The sequence below is a fragment of the Cuculus canorus genome, chromosome 13, assembly GCF_017976375.1.
Source record: "Cuculus canorus isolate bCucCan1 chromosome 13, bCucCan1.pri, whole genome shotgun sequence".
Lineage (NCBI taxonomy): Eukaryota > Metazoa > Chordata > Aves > Cuculiformes > Cuculidae > Cuculus > Cuculus canorus.
Window position 1 is genome coordinate 5,460,416 of NC_071413.1, and position 18,058 is coordinate 5,478,473.

The following is an 18,058-nucleotide window of genomic DNA, read 5'->3' on the forward strand; positions in this document are numbered from 1 at the left end:
CCCGCCACCCCCGGGCACCAGGATTGGTGGGATTTTTTCCACTGTGAGAGAGAAACCGAGGATAAAAATACCCCAGGGAGGGGGAACATACTCAAAAGGGCCCGGCTGGGGGGGGGCACTGGGAGCAGTAGAGGGGCACTGGGATACTGGGCAAACTGGGAGCACTGGAGGGCTACTGGAATGTTGGGGTACTGGGCATGATGGGATTCTGGGAGCACTGGTGGCCCTGAAGGCTCTGGGAGCACTAGGAGGATACTGGAAGCACTGGAGTTTGAGGGGTATGGTGGTTTGGGGGCGCTGGAAGCACTGGATGGGTACTAGGTACACTGGGTCATTGCTGGTGTAACTGGGAGCACTGGTGCATAAGGGTACTGGGGGTATTGAGCGTATGGTGAGCACTGGCTTTAGAGGGGTGTTGGTGCCCACTGGGAGCACTGGTTCACTGGGGATATCGAAGGCACTGGAAGCACTGAGGTGTTGGGAGTTGAGGGGTGTAGAAGACCACTGGGAGCAGCAAGGGCACTGGGAGGACTGCAGGGTCACTGGGAGCACTGGAAGGGTACTGGGAGGACCAGTAGCTGTGGGTACTGGAGACACGGAGGGCACAGAGAGCGCTGAGGTGCTGGGAGTAGAGGGATGTTGAGGACCGCTGGGAGCACTGGAAGGTTATTGGGATCAAGGCAGTGTCACTGGGAGTACTGGAGGGGGGGTGGGAGTACTGGAGGGGCACTGGGTGCACTGGGTGCACTGAGAGCACTGCAGGGAGAACTGTGAGTATTGGAGAGGCACTGGGAAAGCTGCATGGGTACTGGGGGCTGTGGAGCGGCTCTGGGATCACTGGAGGGGCAATGGAAGGACTGCAGGGTCACTGCGAGCACTGTAGGGGCACTGAGAGCTCTGGAGAAGCACTGGAGGGGCACTGAGAGCACTGGAGAGGCACTGTAGAGGCACTGGGGGCACTAGAGGCGGGCACTAGGACCCCGAGCCCGCCGCGGCGCATGCGTAGCTCCTCCCGCCCCGCGCCAGCAGGGGGCGGGGCCGCGTTGTGGTGCGATCGCTCCCATTGGTCGCGGAGCGCCGGGCGCAGAGGCCTCGGCCAATGGCAGGGCGGGAGCCGGCACGGGCCACGATCACGTGGGTGGTGCGGGGGCGGGGCTTGTGCGTGCCCAGCCGCGATGGCGGAGGAGCGCGCGTTCGCCGTAGTGACCTGCACGGCTCCCGTCAACATCGCCGTCATCAAATACTGTGAGTGCCGGCACCGGGAGAGCCCCCGGCAGCGCGGGGACAGACCGGGACGCCACCCCGGAGGCAGCGTGGGGCTGGCGGGGGAGCAGGGGGCCGGGCTGTGGGGTGACAGGCGGTGACATGCTGTGACACGCTGAGCTGTGCCGAGCTGTGCCGTGCCATGCCGTGCCCAGCTGTGCTGTGCCATGCCAAGTGATACTGTGCCATGCCAATTTGTGCCATGCCAAGCTATGCCTCGCTGTGCAGTGTTGTGCCCAGCAGTACCATGCTGTGCCAAGCCGTGCCATGCCATGCTAGTCCAAGCCTTGACATGCCATCTCTTGCAGGGGGCAAGCGGGACGATGATCTGATCCTGCCCATCAACTCCTCCCTGAGCGTGACGCTGCACCAGGACCAGGTGGGTGTGAGGTCAGGGTTACGGTCAGGCCCCTCTGCCCCCCAGCCTGTGGTGAGCTCCTCAGTCCTCATATTCACCCCCATCTCCCTGGCAGTTGAAGACCACCACCACGGCCGCCGCCAGTCGGGACTTCGTGGAGGACCGACTGTGGCTGAATGGGAAGGAGGCCGATGTGGGGCACCCCCGGCTGCAAGCCTGCCTGCGGGAGGGTGAGTGTTCCCCATCCTGGGCACTCCGACGTGACCAGGTGGGATGTCTACTATATTGACCCCCCACCTGGCTCCTGTCCCCTCACAGTGCGGCGCCTGGCCCGTAAGCGCCGGGGTGGCAGTGCTGAGGATGCAGCCCCGCTCAACCTCTCCTACAAAATCCACATCGCCACTGAGAACAACTTCCCCACCGCTGCTGGCTTGGCATCCTCCGCTGCTGGCTACGCCTGCCTGGGTGGGTGAGCAGGGACACGGGGGGTGGCAGGGGGTGGTGGTAGTAGGGTGTTACCTCCTGACCCCATCCTGTCCCCGCAGTGTCAGCGCTGGCGCGGCTGTACGGCGTGGAGGGCGAACTGTCGGAGGTGGCACGGCGCGGCTCGGGCAGCGCCTGCCGCAGCATGTTGGGGGGCTTTGTGCAGTGGCAGCGGGGTGAGCGGCCGGACGGCAGGGACAGCCTTGCCCACCAAGTGGCCCCCGAGACGCACTGGCCGGAGCTGAGGGTCCTCATCCTAGTGGTGAGGAGCATGGAAAGGGGCAGGGCTTTAGCCCCCCTGCTGGATGGGATTTGGAGGGACAGTGCTGGGAGCATCCAAACCCCATGTGGGTGCAGACCCTGAGGCTTAGGGGTGCTCCTTGCTGGGGCTGAGGGCCCAGGGGGCTTCACGTCCGCCGTCTGTGTGCCCCCCAGGTCAGTGGTGAGAAGAAGCAGGTGGCCAGCACGGCAGGGATGCAGACCAGCGTGGACACCAGCCCCTTGCTGAAGGTATGGAGCAACGGGCCTGATCCTGCCCCGGGCTGCTGCCCCAGGGTTTGGGGTCCTGTTTCCCCTAGGGGGGCATTTCTCCCTGCTGGGAGGCATGGAGAGTGGCACTCAGGATGCCACCCTAGTGAAGCCCAACGTGTTGTGCTGTGTCTGTCCCCGAACTGGGGTGACCATGACCCACCTGCTACGGCAGCATCGAGCAGAGGTGGTGGTTCCGGAGCGTCTGGCCCTGATGATGCAGCACATCCGTGAGCGGGACTTTGAGGGCTTTGGGCAGCTCACCATGAAGGACAGCAACCAGTTCCATGCCACCTGCCTCGACACCTTCCCTCCCATCTTCTACCTCAATGACATCTCGCGGCACATCATCTCCCTGGCTCACCGCTTCAATGCCCACCATGGACGCACCAAGGTACCAGGTGGCCATGCTGGCCCCATGGGGCTCCTTGTTTGCTGTGGTCCCTCACCAGGTTCCCATCCTCGCCCTCCCCTATCCCCTTGCAGGTAGCCTACACCTTCGACGCCGGCCCCAATGCTGTTATCTTCACGTTGGCTGACACCGTGGCTGAGTTTGTGGAGGTGGTGAGGCGCAGCTTCCCCCCTGCCACCAACGGGGACCAGTAAGGGCAATCCCATGTCTTACTGGGGGGAGTGGGATGGCGAGGTGCTCGGGACTGAGTGCTTGGCCATGCTACAGGTTTGTGCGGGGGCTGCCTGTCGGCTCAGCCTCGCTGCCAGAGGAGCTGCTCACGGCCGTGGTCATGGAGCCGGTGCCAGGGGCCATCCAGTACATCCTGCACACCAAGGTACAGGGCTCTGGGGGCAGTGGGGGAGCATCGACACCCATCCCCATCCCTAGGGGCAGGTGTGGGACTCTGTCCCTGTCCCTATCCCCAGGGGCCTGTGAGGGACTCCATCCCCATCTCCAGAGGCATGTGTGGGACCTCATCCCTGCCCCCAGGGATGCACAGCTCCTCATCCCAGTCCCCATCCCCAGGAGCTTGTGTGAGACCCCATCCCTGTCCCCAGGGTTACACAGGACCCCACCTCTGTCACCACGGGTCTATGTGGGACCTGTCTCCATCCCGATGGATGTGTGTGAATCCCCATTTCTGTCCCTGTCGCTGAGGGCTGTGCAGGACAGTGTCCCTAGACATGTTCCTGCTGATGTGACCTACGGGGTGGCATTTTAGGGTCTGTGGGGCCCAGAGCTTCCCCACAGCCCCGAGGCGGGGTGTTCCTGCAGGCAGTGGGGTTCACTGCTGCCGGGATTTGTCCCTTGCTGTCCCTAACCCATCTCCTGCCCCACAGCCTGGCCCTGGCCCCCAGCCGGTGGATGACGCCAGCCAACACCTCCTGGGAGCGGATGGGCTGCCCCGCTGCCGTTCCTGAGCCCCGGTGACACCGCCAGGGATGGCTGTGACATGGCTGGGGGGGCTCTGTCCGTGCCATGGAAGGAGCGTGGGATGCTGAGTCCAGCCCAGTGCAAAGCCGTCCCCAGCCCCGAGTCTGGGGCTGGTTTTTACTCTTTTGTAAGGAAATAGAGTCTTTTTCTTGCTGCAGCGCTGTTTTGGGGTGCATGGGTTGTGTGGGTGGTGCTGCGGGGGACATTGCTGATCAAAAAGGTGGGGGCTAGAGACAGGGACAGTTCTTCCCAACAGCTGTACCTGGTCCTGCTGGGACTGATCCTGTCTTGCACAGTCCCTGTCACTCCACCTGTCCCCTGTATGTCCTTTGTGGGTCTGCCCCTGTTCCCCCAATTGTCCCTACTGGAACTGATAGTTATATGCCCCTTATATTGCCCCTTATATGGCCCCTGTCAACCCATGTCCCTTGTGGAGCTGATCCTGTTCCTATCGTTCCAAGTTTTCTCTGCTGGGACTGATCCTGTCCCATTCCATCCCTTGTGGGTCTGATCCTGTCCTCTCACAGGGCCCCTGTCCCCCTTCGTCCCTTGCAGGACTGGTCCTGTCCCTCATCCCCTAGTTGTGTCTGCTGGGACTGATCCTGTCCCCTTAGCAAGATCCTTCTCCCCTCATATGGTCCCTGTCCCCCACCACATTCCCTGGAGGTGATCCTGTCCTCCCGCACCATCCTAATCACCCCACATATCCCCTGTCCCCCCGATGTCCCCGCACGGCCCTTGTGTCCCGATGTGGCCGCGGGGGCGTGGCCTCGGATAGAGGCTGTGAATGAGAGGGGGCGTGGCCTAAGACACAGACAGCGTGTGGGCGTGGTCTGAAGCAACGGCGGTATATTGGGAGGGGCGTGGCCTCTGGTGAAAGGGGGCGTGGTCGGTTGAACGAAGTCTATAGGATGGGCGTGGCCTCTGGTGAAGGGGCGTGGCTTGCGGTTGATTACATTGTAGCATCCGCTTTCCGGGTCGGGCTGAGCCGAAGCGAGCCGGTCCGAGGCGAGGCGAGCGATGGGGCAGATCGAGTGGGCCATGTGGGCTAACGAGCAGGCGCTGGCGGCCGGGCTGAGTGAGTGCGGGGCTGGGGGGTGATGGCTCCCGACCCCCCGGTGCTGGGTGGCCCCGCCCCGCCCCGGTGCAGCCCGTGTCGCCCGGCGGCGGCCGCTGGCCCGGCTCGGGGGGTGATGAGCCCGGGGGGTGGGGGGGGGTAACCCCGGGGAACCGACCCCGCCGGCCGGGGGCACCGGGGCCTTCCGGGATGGCGCAAGCGGGAGGCGCCGGGCACGACCGGGAAGTCCCGGCCCCGCTGGAGAAGAGAAGGGCTAGAGCCTCCTCTTCCTCTTTCCCCCTCGTCTTTCTTTCTTTCTTCCCCCCCATTCCCTTTCTTTCTTTCTTTCCCCCCATTCCCTCTCCCCCTCCGCCCCTTCTTCCCTTCTCCCCCTCCTCCTTTCTCCTTGTATCCCCTCTCCCCTTTTCTCACTCTTTCTCCCTCCCCTTTTCCCTCTCTTCCCCCCTCCCCTTTTCCCTCTTCCCTCCCTCACTCCCCTTTTCCCTCTTCCCTCCCTCACTCCCCTTTTCCCTCTTCCCTCCCTCACTCCCCTTTTCCCTCTTCCCTCCCTCACTCCCCTTTTCCCTCTTCCCTCCCTCCCCTTTTCCCTCTTCCCTCCCTCCCCTTTTCCCCCTCCCCTTTTCCCTTTTTCCCCTCCCCTCTTCCCTTTTTCCCACTCCCCTCTTCCCTTTTCCCTCTTCCCCTTTTCCCTCTTTTTCTCCCTCTTCCCGCCCCCTTTTCCCTCTCTTCCCCCACTCCTTTTCTCCCTCTCCCAGGTTTCCTGCCCATGCAGGGAAGCTGAGGGGAGCAGAGCTCATGGGTGGAGGTGGCCATGGGGCCAAAAAGCACCCCCAGCCTGGAGCCCCCCAGTTGCCTTCCCTGGATGAAGTGGGTCCCGCACACAGCATCTCCCTTACACGTGGGGCCATAATCCTGGGTTTGGGGGCTGTATCCTGGGTTGGGGGGGTTTGTATCCCGGGTTCGGGGGGGATGTATCCCCGGGCAGAGACCCCCACCAATCTGTGTCTCCGCAGTCATGCTGACAGGTGGGATCGTGGCCGTGGCGGGGCAGTTCAAGGGCTGGTACTTCGCGGCATACGCTATGTATCCTTGTGGAGAGGATGCCCAGGGCTGGGCTGTGGGGAAAATCCTGCTCCGATTTGGGTAGGAGGAATAGACAGGGACTGAGACACCATCATCATACCCTGTCTCAGCCCAAATGACTCTCCCTGCCTCAATCAGCCCTTTGTTTTAAGCTGAGGGTTGTGCTAGGGACTAATTCTGGCCCCGAGCCCCCCTTTCCTTGACCCCCGTGCAGCGCGGCAGGCGTCTTGGTCTGCCTGCTCGAGTACCCCAGGAGCAAGCGGAAAAAGGGCTCCACCATGGAGAGATGGTAAGTGATATCCCCCTGCCTCGCCCCTGGGGGTCCTGGTCCCCCCCCAACCACACGGACATGGCGCTGGGTTTGGCAGCAGTGGCGTGGGAGCAGGGCTGGATCCTGTGGGGGGATTCCCTGGGGTGTCCCATGCAGGGACAGTGTGGGGATGGGGGTCCCTTGCTGGAGTGCCCCCTCGGAATGGGGACAGCCCTCTGACCCCTCCAGTGTTGCTCTGCAGTGGCCAGAAGTACCTGACAGCCGTGGTGAAGGTGTTTGGGCCCCTCACAAGGAATTATTATGTTCGAGCCATCCTGCACGCTGCGTAAGTGGGGTGCGGAGTTGGGGCTGGGGTGCAGCCCCCCACCCCAGCCCTCCTTGAACCCCCTGTTTCTCACACAGCCTGGCTGTCCCTGCTGGTTTTCTCCTCTCCACCATTCTGGGCACGGTCTGCCTGGGCATCGCGAGTGGCATCTACCTGCTGGTGAGTGTAGAGCGGTTTTAAGGGATTCTGGGGGTACTGGGAGGAGGGGACCCTCCCCCTGATGGCCCCCGTGGTTTTGCAGGCAGCGGTGCGTGGGGAAGAGTGGAGGCCCATTGAGCAGAAGCCTCGGGAGCGGCCACACATGGGGGACACCATCAAACAGCCACCCAGCAACCCCCCACCCCGGCCCCCGGCTGACGCCCGCAAGAAGCAGCCAGCGGAGGTCGGGGGGCAGGTGAACCCCATCCCCATCGAGGCTGAGTAACGGGGGAAGCTCCTCCTGCTGCTGCCATGCTGCTCGTGCTCCCGCTTCCCAGCTGCATCCTGGCCCCTCGGGGGTGAAAACGGGGTGCCCAGCTCCTGGGGATCCCCAAATCTCCAGAGATGCTCAGCTCTTCGGGGGGAGGTCTCAGCTCCTGGGAATTCCTGCATCGCTGGGGATCACTATTTTCTTCTGGGCTCCGCAGCTCCCTAAGTGATCCCCAAATCCACAGGGATGCTCAGCTCTCTGCGGGATCCCCAGCTCCTCAGGGGTCTCCAAATCCCCAAGGATGCTCAGCTCCCTGAGACAGCCCCAGCTTCTGGGAGTGCCCAGCTTCCCAGGGGATCCCCAGCTCCATGTGGGGCTCCCCAGCTCCGCTGGGATCTCCAAATCCCCAAGGATGCACAGCTCCCGGGGGATCCCCAGGTGTCAGGGGCTCTCCAGCTCTCCAAGCAGCCTTCGGGATTCCAAATTCCTGGGGAACCCCAGTTCTCCAGGGGATTCTCAGGCCCCACAGCCTCACAGGGATTGGGGTGGGATCAGCTCTGCTCCCTGCACCGGCTCTCGCTGTTTATTGTCACTTCTGTGGTTGCTGTTGCAATAAAAGGTGGGAAAGGCTCCGGCTCCCCTTCCCTCTCCCTCCCCTGGGTGGGGGCTGCGGCTGCGGCTGCGAAGTTTGGGGTGGTTTAAGGACAAACAGCTCAGTTATGGGCAAACCCTGGGGTGCAGCTGAAGTTGGGCTGGGAGCGTGCAGGGAGGGGGTCACGTGGCAGGGGGGGATCCATGCAGTTGTGCTCCCTTCAAATCTTCCATGGATCCAAGGGTGTGGTGAAGATGGGGGGGATGTACACCGTGGCATGTGGTCCCCAGGGCTGGACCTGCACCCACCTTGCACAACGTGCCCCAGAGGAGCCCCCAAAGCCATCCCTGGAGGGATTTAAAAGACGAGTAGACGAGGTGCTCAGGGAGATGGTTTAGTGGCAGATAAGAATGGTTGGACTCGATGATCCAAGAGAGCTTTTCCAACCTGGTGATTCTATGATTCCCCTGGGAAGGGGGGCTCCACGGTCCCTGGGTGTGACACAGGGAGGACAGGGGACAGCCACATCCATGTGCTGTGTGGTGGTGACAAATCCTCGACCCCACTGAGGCATCAGCATTTGCTTCCCATGTGAACCCTGGTTTGGTGAGGGGTGCAGCCACCCCGGGGCACCCCTGGGTGCTGGCAGGGCAGGTGGGGTGACCCCAGCAGGTGGCGCTGAGCCCATGGGACGTGGGTGCCCGGGGGGGACAGAGCCATGGGAAAAGTGTGGGTGGTGGGTGCTGCGAGTGTTTGGGGCTGGTGCCCCTGGGGCTGGAGGTGTGGAGCATCCCCCTGCCCTGATAACTTCTCCATCGCTTCCCAGTTTGTCCTGCCCTGCCACACTGGGTGTGTACTGGTGCTTTGCCCACTGCACGGGGATGGAGAGATACCCCCTCAGTCGAGCATTGCCCCACTGGACATCCATGGATGTGCATCCCTCCCCACTCCTTTGCCCGCTGCGCCCGTATCCTCACCACGCTGGCAGGGAACAAAGCAAGGACCATGCCGGTGGGGTCAGCTTTTATTTGCAAGCTGCACGCTGCCAGCATTAAATAGCGCATATAGAAGAGACAATAAATAGCTCTGGGGGGGAATAAATAATCAGCGAGCCCCTGCGCAGCGCTCGCAAGGTCCATCCATGGGGCCTCAGGCACCGTGAGGTGATGCTGGACCCGGAGTCACAGCCTTGGCGGGGTGGAGTCAGCAATAAATAGGGGTTAAAAAAAGTCCCCCAGCAACAAGGCTCATAAATAACTCATAAATAAGAAGGTGAGGGTTTAGGGGGGGGACACCCGGTGCTGGGTGAGTGCTCTAAAACAAGCACGGGTCAGGGGGTGGATGCGGTGACACAGTCACGCTACGGCGCTCCATGGGAGCAGGGAGGGCTCAGCGGCTGACGCGGGGCAGGACGCAGGTGCAGCCCACCGGCACCCTGATGTAGTCCACCTCGAAGGTGACGAGACCAGGGCTGGCGGGGCGCGGGCAGGGCTTGCGCCGCAGGACCATCATGGTCTGGTGGATGGCCACCGAGTTGAGTGACGTCGTCTCCCGGCCTGTCTTGACGTCCACGCAGCCGCTGCAGAGGCACTCGGCGAAGGCCAGCTTGCGTGGGTAGCGGTTCTCATCTTCATCGATGCTGGGGGAGGATGGAGGGCATGGTCAGTGAGCCCCTTCCCCTGCCTCCCCCAAACCACCTCACACCGGGATCATAGAATCAAGGAATGGTTTGGGTTGGCAGGGACCTCAAAGCCCATCCAATTCCACCCCCCTGCCATGGGCAGGGACACCTCCCACTGGATCAAGTTGCTCGTAAACCTCATCCAACCTGGCCCTGAACACCTCCATCAAGGAGGCAGCCACAACTTCTCTGGACAACCTGGGACAGGGCGTCTCCAACCTCACTGTGAAGAATTTCTTCTCAATGCCTAACCTAAATCGTCCCCTCTGGGCAGGCGACAGCGATGCCCTTGGGAAAGAGTAGGTGAGGGATACTTGGGGAAACTGAGGCACGGCACAGCAGCTGGTGCGGGGCAGGGGCACTCACCGGTAGCGCCACGGGGAGATGGAGCGCTCGTTGGCCTCGCTGTGGAGGCCGGTGCGGAGCTGCAGCGCAGGACAGGTGCGCTCGCGGTGTCGGCGGTGTCGGCGATGGCTGGCGGTGGCTTCCTGCAAGCGCTCCAGCTGTGGCACCAGTTGCACCGGCACATAGTGGTCCCAGCGCAGGCTACGGCCAAGAAAGTGCGCGGGGGTCTCGCCGTCCCGCAGCTCACCCGTGCTGTAGCAGTGGACGTGCGAGTGGTGCGAGAGGCTGCCGGGGCGGCGCAGGCTGCGGCACAGCGCCAGGGCACCCAGCAGTGCCAGGGCACCGAGCCAGCCCTGCGCGAGAGACGGGGTCAGAGAGGGACACCAGCACCCTGCCCTGGCACCCAGCCCCTGCCCAACTGGAGGAGGGACCCGCAGTCACCCCAGGGTCCCATCGGGGTGAGCTTGCAGCCTTTGGGGTGCTGGGGTGCTTGGGCACGCGGAGCACCAGCGTGTGTGCCAGCAGCCTGGCCCCGAAAGTGTGAATGCACACGCATGCACGGCAACCAGAGCACGAGAGTGGTGAAGACGCACATATATATATGTATATGTGTGTGTCTATATATGTGTGTGTCTATACATGTGTGTCATATACATATACATATACATATACATATACATATACATATACATATACATACTACCGGCACACATATACCTACACTTCCCCAAGCTGCAGTGTGCATATGTACACATACACTGACATCACACACATCCACAGCTATACGTGCATAGAGAACTTGTGCCTACTCTCGCACATAGAAAGTCTATATGCACAGGGAATACCTGTATATACACACACAGAGCATCTATGCATGCAGGGAATACGTGTGTGTGTACACACATAGAAAGTCTATATGCACAGGGAATACCTACACATGCACACACACACACACAAAACATCAGCATAGGCACCATCACATGTGCATGCAGAGATAAAGAATACCAGCACATGTGTAACACATATTAGTGCCAGACTGCACGTGTGCGCACACACACACACACAGAGGTATATTTCTACAAGCACATATATAAGCCCCACGTGCTGTCTCTACACGGATGTGTGTATACACACATACACAGGGGTATCAGCACATGCATCTACCCCCCTCCTAGAGATAACAGCACGTATGCATGCATGTACACGGACATGCAGATGTGCACACACACAAACACACTCAAACTAACCTTCCATGTGTGCACGGGCACTGACACACACACACACACCAGCCAGAGACACACGTTAGCAGTATATGTGCATAGACCCAGGAACACGTGTGCACGCAGAGTGGTTGGCCAGCCCTTACACATACAGAGCGCTACACTCCCCCGCGCACCATCACACACACACACGTGCAAAACTAACCGCCCAGCAGCATGCACACCTCCTCACGCGCTGCCTCCCTGCTACACGCACCTGCATCACCAGCACGTGTGCATCTATGCAGGCACACACGTGTGCGCCCCCCCCAGCCATGCACATGGCACTCAGCCCCTCGTGCACGTACAGCTCACGCCATCCCTGCTCCCACCCGACTCCTCCACCGCTTGCAGCCCCCCCCCAGGCCAGGTATTACCATCAGGTGAATGTTGCTGGTGCGGGAACGCGGCGAGGGGGGCCCCTTTATGAACTGCTGCCCTGGGGATGCGGGCGGCTGAGTGGCAGCACCGCAGCCGCCACCGCCTTTATATAGGGCTTGGGCAGGTGATGTACACACACCTGGAAACTCCAGCTCCGGCTGCCTTCCTCCTCCCTGCGGGCCGTCATACTTCCTTCTCAACCCAGCGTGTTCCAGCCCGGAAATCGGCTCCAGACATCCCTAAAATTTTTGGGAGGGAGAATTTGATGGGATGGACGTGCACAGACTCGTAAGGAAGGGGCTGTTCACTGGTTTGGCTGCCCCAGGGATGGGTATAGAGCATCGTGGATCTGTGCCATCCACGTTGCAGGAGCGCTGAGGTGCTGGCGGACAGGTATCCAGGACAGGTATCCCACCACCGGAAGGCATGGGATGCCCTGGATATCAATCCACCAGCTCCCCAGCCTTCCTGCAGCCCATGGGGATGGGATCCCTTTGCCCCAGGCCATGGCCCCAGCCCTGACCCCATTGCGTAAAGCCTGACGGTGATATCACCATCACGTTCCTGGGGCTGCAGCAGCAGAAATCCCGAATTGGGCAACCCTGGAAAGGGCTGAAAGGCTCCATCTGACCCTCTCTGCTGCCTCCCAGTCCAGCACCGAGGGATGTCCTGGCGGTGTGGAGGCTCCAAGCCAGGATGACGGCGCTGAGCAGAAAGAGGAGGATGTGGTGGGACCAGAGGAGCTGGTTTGAGGATGAGCAGAGGCGGTTTTTCCCTCCTCTGCTTCATATCTCACATGCAGATATGAAGCACTGCATCCTTCAACAACCTCCCCTTGCACCCCATCCCGCTGCAGAGCCAGGCCTGGGCTCACTCTTGCTCCCTGCTGAAGGACTCACCTGGACCACCGCAGCCTGTGGGCACCACCTTCCACCCTGCACCGCAGGCTCAGCTACTTCTGCGCGCAGGGAAAGGATTCAGCGTTTCAGCTTCTTTCCCCACAGCAGCCCAGCGGTCCCAGAACAGTGCAAAACACAGCACTGGATGGAAGCACATGGGATGGTTGCAAGGAAGACTGTAGGACCAGGCCTGACTAGGCTTTGGTCTTTTACCAGAAAGACAGGATTCGCACCCATTTTGATGGTGAATTCCCAGAATGCCACCCAAACAGAGGTGGCAGAAACAAGGCATGCAGCCTGTCTCAGCAGCACGGAAGAGGGGAGCGGGGACCCCTTAGATCACCCTCTGAAGGTCTGGATGAGCCCAGAGGCACCGCAGATTGCGCTGGGTGAGGTCAGCAACACCGCAAGGTGCAGAACCCTCCGCTCCCCTCGCAGCAGGGACTCTGCCCCGCTGACATTTAGTAGTGGTGGGATCCCAGTCAATACTGGGTGCAAGGAGCAAGATAGAGCCTCCAGGCCTGCAGGTTCCACAGCATGGGGTGAGCACACGGCCATCCAGGGCTCCTCCAAGAGACGCAGCAGCTCTTCCAGCTCCACAGGGCTGCTCGCGCCGGCTGCAGCATCAGTGGGACCACGGGGCATGAGGAGAGCAGGAGAAAAAAACTACACACCCAAAGAGCAGAGGGGACAGGCTACCCAAGGCAAGGGAGAGGGAGGAGAGGGGCAAGCAGAGAACAGCAGAGAAAGGAAGAACTGGTTATCAAAATACTTTATTTCAGGGAGATCCCTCAAAAGAAAAAAAAAAAAAAAGGGGGGGGGGAAACGCAAAAAGGACCCTCCTTGTTAGACAGACATTCCCACAACACCTTCAGGGCTCCTTTTAAATCAACTAAAACAATCTGATGCTTAAAATAAAAGACAGGTCATTTTCCCAATCAGACTTTAGTCAAGAATATATATATATTTTTGTTCCTGGGGCGGGAGGGCAGGGGGAGAAGGTGATGTTGCCAGTAGTTCACAGCAGTTTTCGGCTCTCTCGTTACACAGTATATAGAACTGCATTGCTGAAGACACTCAACACACAGCAGGGCTAACTAGAATACAACTCAAGGCTAGCAAAGAGGAGAGGGCAGAGAGAAAGAGAGGAATAGTGAGAGCATCCGACGGGTTGGAGTCCTCTGTGCAGAATTTACATGGAACCGGCGGCGGCAGAGCCAGGGGCTGGGCCCGCTCGCCTTTCAGGAGCCGGAGCAAGTCGTCGCGGGTGTCTCAGCTGACAAAACTTCAATCTTTTTTTGTTTTTGTGTGGGTTTTTTTTTTTTGAAAAAGAATCGCAGTCAAAATAAGACAGAACTGCAAAATCCCAAAGTGGCCGCTTTTATACTATTTATAAAAACATGAAGAGTCACTAAGGGCAGAGCCATGCTCCGCGCACAGCCCACTATACTTTCCCCGGGATTTTGGCCCGCTTGCGAGCGATGGCATCTTCCACCGCCTTGAGCTGCTTCAGGAGCTCCTCCCGTCGCGACAGGGTGCTGGACTTGCCCGCCTTGGCACCCGTGGGGCCTGGCTCGGATGCTTTGCCCGGTACGCTCGTGACTTTGCTGGAGCTCTTGGATTGAGGTGACAGCTGGCGTTTCCTGGCAAGGAAAGAGAGGAGAGGGTGGTGAGAGGGCGCTTGCCGGCAGCATGCTGTGCTGGAAACAAACCCCACCTGCATCTGCTCCTGTGGAAAGTATCATTCTGAGCACCGGTGGAAGAAAACAGTTGGGAGGCAAGGCTTGGGGTTGAAAAACTGCCTGAAACAGGTAAATGATCAGCGGCTCTAGGGGGATCCCTAAATTTAAGTACACTTAAGAGAAGCCAGGCTGTGCAAGCATGACCCAAACAGCCTCAAGCAGTCCAAAACAGGACACAGACCTATCATTTGGCTGCCCTAGAGAACCCCGTGTGTCCGCAACCACCTCGGGCCTGAACACAGGCCGTGTGGAACCCACCATGCCACATGGCCAACCCAAACAGCAGTAGGCGGGGGGGTGTCAAACATCATCGGTCTGGAAAGGCTGAGGTTCCTCTTCACTACTAGAAAACAGGGCCTCAGGGCCTAAAACGGACATGGCTGTGGCAGCCAGGGTCAGGTTTGGGTTCAGGAAGGCTCTGATACATGGAAATTGAGGCTTGCTTGTGCCCCAGGCTGGGAAGGGGGGATGACACGAGTCCTGCTGACCAAGGGAGCGGGACAGGGCTGTGTCTGCTCAGAGATCCTTTGAGAGATGACATTAGAGAAATGCAAAGCAGCGCCAGCTGGCTACGGGCAGTGAGGACTGAGAAAGGCTTAGGTGTGCCACAGAAGGTGCTGCACAACCCTTCAGCCAAAGGGCTCCAAGCAGAGCACAGGCCAAGGCCCCTGGAGCCACACACCAGTTCTGCAGCAGGATATTCCCAGCACAGCAGTGGGTGCAGGCTGCCAAGAAATCACACATGAGCTGGTCACCTGTCACCAGAGGGTACGGAAAAGCACCAAGCCAGGGACGGTCACCAGTCTCATGCACAGGCCACATTTTAACATCTTGCAGCAGCAAACTGAGCAGCTGAGGGTATGCCAAGCAAAGAAAGAAAGGGAATCGGGCACCCAAGCCAGGTGTCATAAGCAGTGTGGCAGCAAAGTGAAGGGGATGGGGCTATACTTTCTCATCAGCGAGAGGCAGGGGCATTGGCTCGACTGAGCTTGCACCTAATCTGGTTGGCTCCTCCTCCTGGGACTGACCTCAAGAAACCCCTCAGGCTCCTGCTCATTTTTGAGCTGGAACACTCAGCCAGTGGCTTCCGCCTGAACCCCCAAGTACATCTGGCTCCTGCTCAGGGAGCTCTGCATCCTTCCTCTTGCTATGCCTCCATAGCAATGGGAAATTACAGTCAGAGCAGCTCAGAGTTGCCCTGGGAGGAGGGACTGAACCACTAGAGAAGTGTGAACCCCAGCCCGCCTAAAAGAGAGACCATAAGAACAAGTGGGCACTGACCTGTCTGTCTGTGCAGGAGAAGGCTTTGGGTTCTGGCCCCTCTGTCGCTCTTGCTTGGGTGAAGAGACTCTCCCAGTTGTCTTCCTGTCACGAGAGCCTATTGGGAGATGGAAAGGTGAGACACTCTCATTCATTGCCAAGGTACAGGTCGCTCCCCTGCTCCCCTGCCTGCTGTACCATCTCAGCAGTGTGAGGATGCTCTCTTCAGATCAACCAGATCTTGTGAACAAAAAGACAAGACCAGCAGCAGCCAGAAAAGGAACCTACTGTTGTACACTTCCATCTTCAGGGAGAGCAGAAAAACTAGTCAAGGCTTTGACCCTCCAGTCAGCTGTACAAAACACCACCTGCAGGATACTGCATGAGCCCTCTCTCCTCACCCTCTGGCTACTGGAACAAGGCTCCTCCACTACGCTTTTGGGCTGTGCTTTGCTTGCAAACCTGCAGAAGACGGACAGCCCTGTGCACAACAGACACAGCAGCATGTGAGCTGGCTCCACACGGGCCAGATAACAGAGTGTACTGACTTTAAGAGTGCTGGGTGAGCACAGCTCTGCTGCGTTCAGAGCCAGCTGGGGTCAATCCATGGCAGCATCACTCCTGTGTTTGTTCAGCACAGACTGAGCCATCGTGCCCTGCCTGAACAGAGCTGCCGTGGGCACTCGCTGGTGATGGGAAGCCCCCCCAGGGTCCTGCAACAGCATTTTATGGCTTTGCTGCAGTTTGTTTCCCATCCACTGCTATCCCAGCACACAGAGAGCAGCTATAGCTGGCAGGCAGCCTGTGTCCCAGCAGGGCTGTCCCTGAGCCCCAAGGACGAGCCAAGCAGCACACTCTGCTGTACTGCACCAAGACAGTGAGGCTGATGGCTGCTGATTTCACTTCTAGTGGTGCTCAGGAGATCAAAGGCACTCAGTTCCTTAGAGCGCAAGACACCTGTGTGTGTATCAGGGCAGTCTCTGCTCTTGAGGACCGACACTGTGAGAAAGGCAAGGCTGCAGACACTTCAGAGCTGATTGCAGCAAGGTTGCAGAACAGGGAAGCAAGATTCAAGCACAAACGTCGAACAGCTTTGTGCTGCGACTTTGGAGTGCAAGCTGCATGCCAGCGGGTGCCTCTTGCGCAGTCTCGATTCAGTCAAAGGTACAGTTGCCACTGGGAGGCGAGGCTGAATTGCTTTCAGAGTTTGTCCCATTTGCCACGGCTTAAAAATGCTTTAGACAGACAACAAATAAAGCATATAATTACATCTGTAAAATCAGCACAGTTTGCTAGGTCGGCCCATTCATGTCTGCAGCTCAGCAGTAGTTGTGAACTAGATAGTAGTGAACTTCAACCTCACCCAGTCCCTTCCACGCTGCCTTTGCAGGGGTTGAATGCAACCAGGCTATTAGCACAGAAATTTTTTCTGGCTGGTACCCAGTGTCAACAAGATACACCTACAGCCCAGACAACAGGGAAAACAACATCACGTGTCAACACGGCGTTGTACATCAAAATCGGGCACCTCTGGCTGATGACTTCCCCCTCTGCTTCGTTTTTCAGTAATGACAGCACAGGCTGGAGCACGGCATTTAGGTCCCTGCCGACATACACTGCTAGCTCGGTTTTCTGAGGTGCTCATACTGCTGCTGAGGATTCAGCCACAGGAGAACTTGGAAAGTCTGTGTCTTTCTATATATACAGGGCAGATCAGATTGTGCCACACACAAGTGGGGATATCATCTCATTTTGCATGACAACTGATTTAGCCAATAGCTGCACCCATCCCAGAGCCTTGGCAGCGTGCGCTCCCTTTCTAAGCACTGCCACAAGATTTTTGATCAGGATAACCAAGATCCATTGTGATGCACTGAAATGCAAGGCAAAGGAGACTCCAGGATACAACAAGGGAAACCCCTATGACTTCCACAACCACGTCCAATGACATCACTAGAGAACAGGAGGCCGCTATGGGATGGATGCGTACCTATAGCAGGGACAAGCACGCTGCATCTTCAAAGCAAGGGCTTTTTTTTTTTGCCTGCAGTGAAGTTACACAGACACAGTGGAGCCGAGGCATTCGCAACACGCACCACAAGACAGCTAGGCAAGGCCAGGTTTGTCCTGCCCAGAGCTGACCTCACCTCACTTACTTCACAAACCAGAGTGTCTCACTTCTACCGTATTTTTTCAGCAGAATGGCTAATACACCCATGTTATCTGGTGGCAACCGCACACTCTGAGGTTTTCAAAGGACACATGCCTACAATTAACCTCTCCAGCATGTGGACTTTTGCAGCAGACACTTTCATGAGACATTTGTTGCTAGAGCTCTGCCTCGAGTGGCAGAGCAGGAACCCAGCCAGGCCAGGAGTCCCTGGAACAGCTGCTGTCTCACCTCTGTCAGGTGACAAGTTCGTCCGTTTGGCTGGAGGAGAGGTCGGCCTGTCTTTGTCTGCTGGCTCATATCTCTTCCTGCTTCCTTTGTCAGCTGCCTAAAATGGAATTAAAACAGACAACGGAGCTGAGCAGCCACTTCCGCCTGGGGCGGGAAGCAGGCAGAGATAATTCCTGTGACAGGTGCCTGTAATATGCTGGCTGGGTCATGCAAACACATCTCCTATTAAACTTTGTGCATACCAGTCCCAACCATCACTGCTATCGTGTAATTCCCCTACCACCGTAAGCAAACAGCAAAATCCTCTGGCACT

The 18,058-nt window shown here is 58.7% G+C and overlaps 4 protein-coding genes across 14 annotated transcripts in view; 2 read left to right on the top strand and 2 right to left on the bottom strand.

The window, feature by feature from the left end:
- Nucleotides 1-1,148: 1,148 nt before the first annotated feature.
- Nucleotides 1,149-4,816, top strand: MVD (mevalonate diphosphate decarboxylase). The gene is made up of 10 exons (XM_054079177.1): nt 1,149-1,245; nt 1,572-1,642; nt 1,737-1,851; nt 1,940-2,086; nt 2,167-2,366; nt 2,540-2,614; nt 2,808-3,026; nt 3,119-3,234; nt 3,312-3,420; nt 3,926-4,816. Exons 1-10 carry the CDS (start codon nt 1,176-1,178, stop codon nt 4,004-4,006), a joined length of 1,203 nt encoding a protein of 400 aa, XP_053935152.1. The 5' UTR covers nt 1,149-1,175; the 3' UTR covers nt 4,007-4,816.
- Nucleotides 4,817-4,931: 115 nt separating this feature from the next.
- Nucleotides 4,932-7,828, top strand: LOC104061258 (cytochrome b-245 light chain). Its single transcript, XM_054079178.1, has 6 exons — nt 4,932-5,097; nt 6,111-6,180; nt 6,395-6,469; nt 6,693-6,776; nt 6,854-6,935; nt 7,018-7,828. The coding sequence occupies exons 1-6, from the start codon at nt 5,040-5,042 to the stop codon at nt 7,198-7,200; spliced, it is 552 nt and encodes a 183-aa protein (XP_053935153.1). The 5' UTR covers nt 4,932-5,039; the 3' UTR covers nt 7,201-7,828.
- Nucleotides 7,829-8,027: 199 nt separating this feature from the next.
- On the bottom strand, nt 8,028-12,404 carry IL17C (interleukin 17C). Of its 3 annotated transcripts, XM_054078915.1 has the most exons (4): nt 12,343-12,404; nt 11,583-11,682; nt 9,825-10,156; nt 8,028-9,416 (listed from the first exon to the last, which is right to left on the bottom strand). In XM_054078915.1, exons 2-4 carry the CDS (start codon nt 11,628-11,630, stop codon nt 9,167-9,169), a joined length of 630 nt encoding a protein of 209 aa, XP_053934890.1. In that variant the 5' UTR covers nt 11,631-11,682; nt 12,343-12,404; the 3' UTR covers nt 8,028-9,166. The 3 variants fall into 3 exon arrangements, with proteins under 3 accessions (XP_053934890.1, XP_009561529.2, XP_053934891.1); XM_009563234.2 differs by lacking the exon at nt 12,343-12,404 and having other exon boundaries at nt 11,583-12,144; XM_054078916.1 differs by lacking the exons at nt 11,583-11,682; nt 12,343-12,404 and adding an exon at nt 11,440-11,505 and having other exon boundaries at nt 8,034-9,416.
- A 763-nt stretch (nt 12,405-13,167) lies between these two features.
- The window catches only part of ZC3H18 (zinc finger CCCH-type containing 18), a 46,721-nt gene continuing 41,830 nt past the window's right edge, over nt 13,168-18,058 (bottom strand). For all 9 annotated transcript variants that reach the window (XM_054078892.1, XM_054078898.1, XM_054078897.1 and 6 more), the window contains 3 exons: nt 17,746-17,842; nt 15,366-15,462; nt 13,168-13,985 (listed from right to left, as the gene is read on the bottom strand). In XM_054078892.1, coding sequence (XP_053934867.1) covers nt 13,787-13,985; nt 15,366-15,462; nt 17,746-17,842 — 393 coding nt within the window. In that variant the 3' untranslated portion in view covers nt 13,168-13,786. The remainder of the gene's footprint in view (nt 13,986-15,365; nt 15,463-17,745; nt 17,843-18,058) is intronic.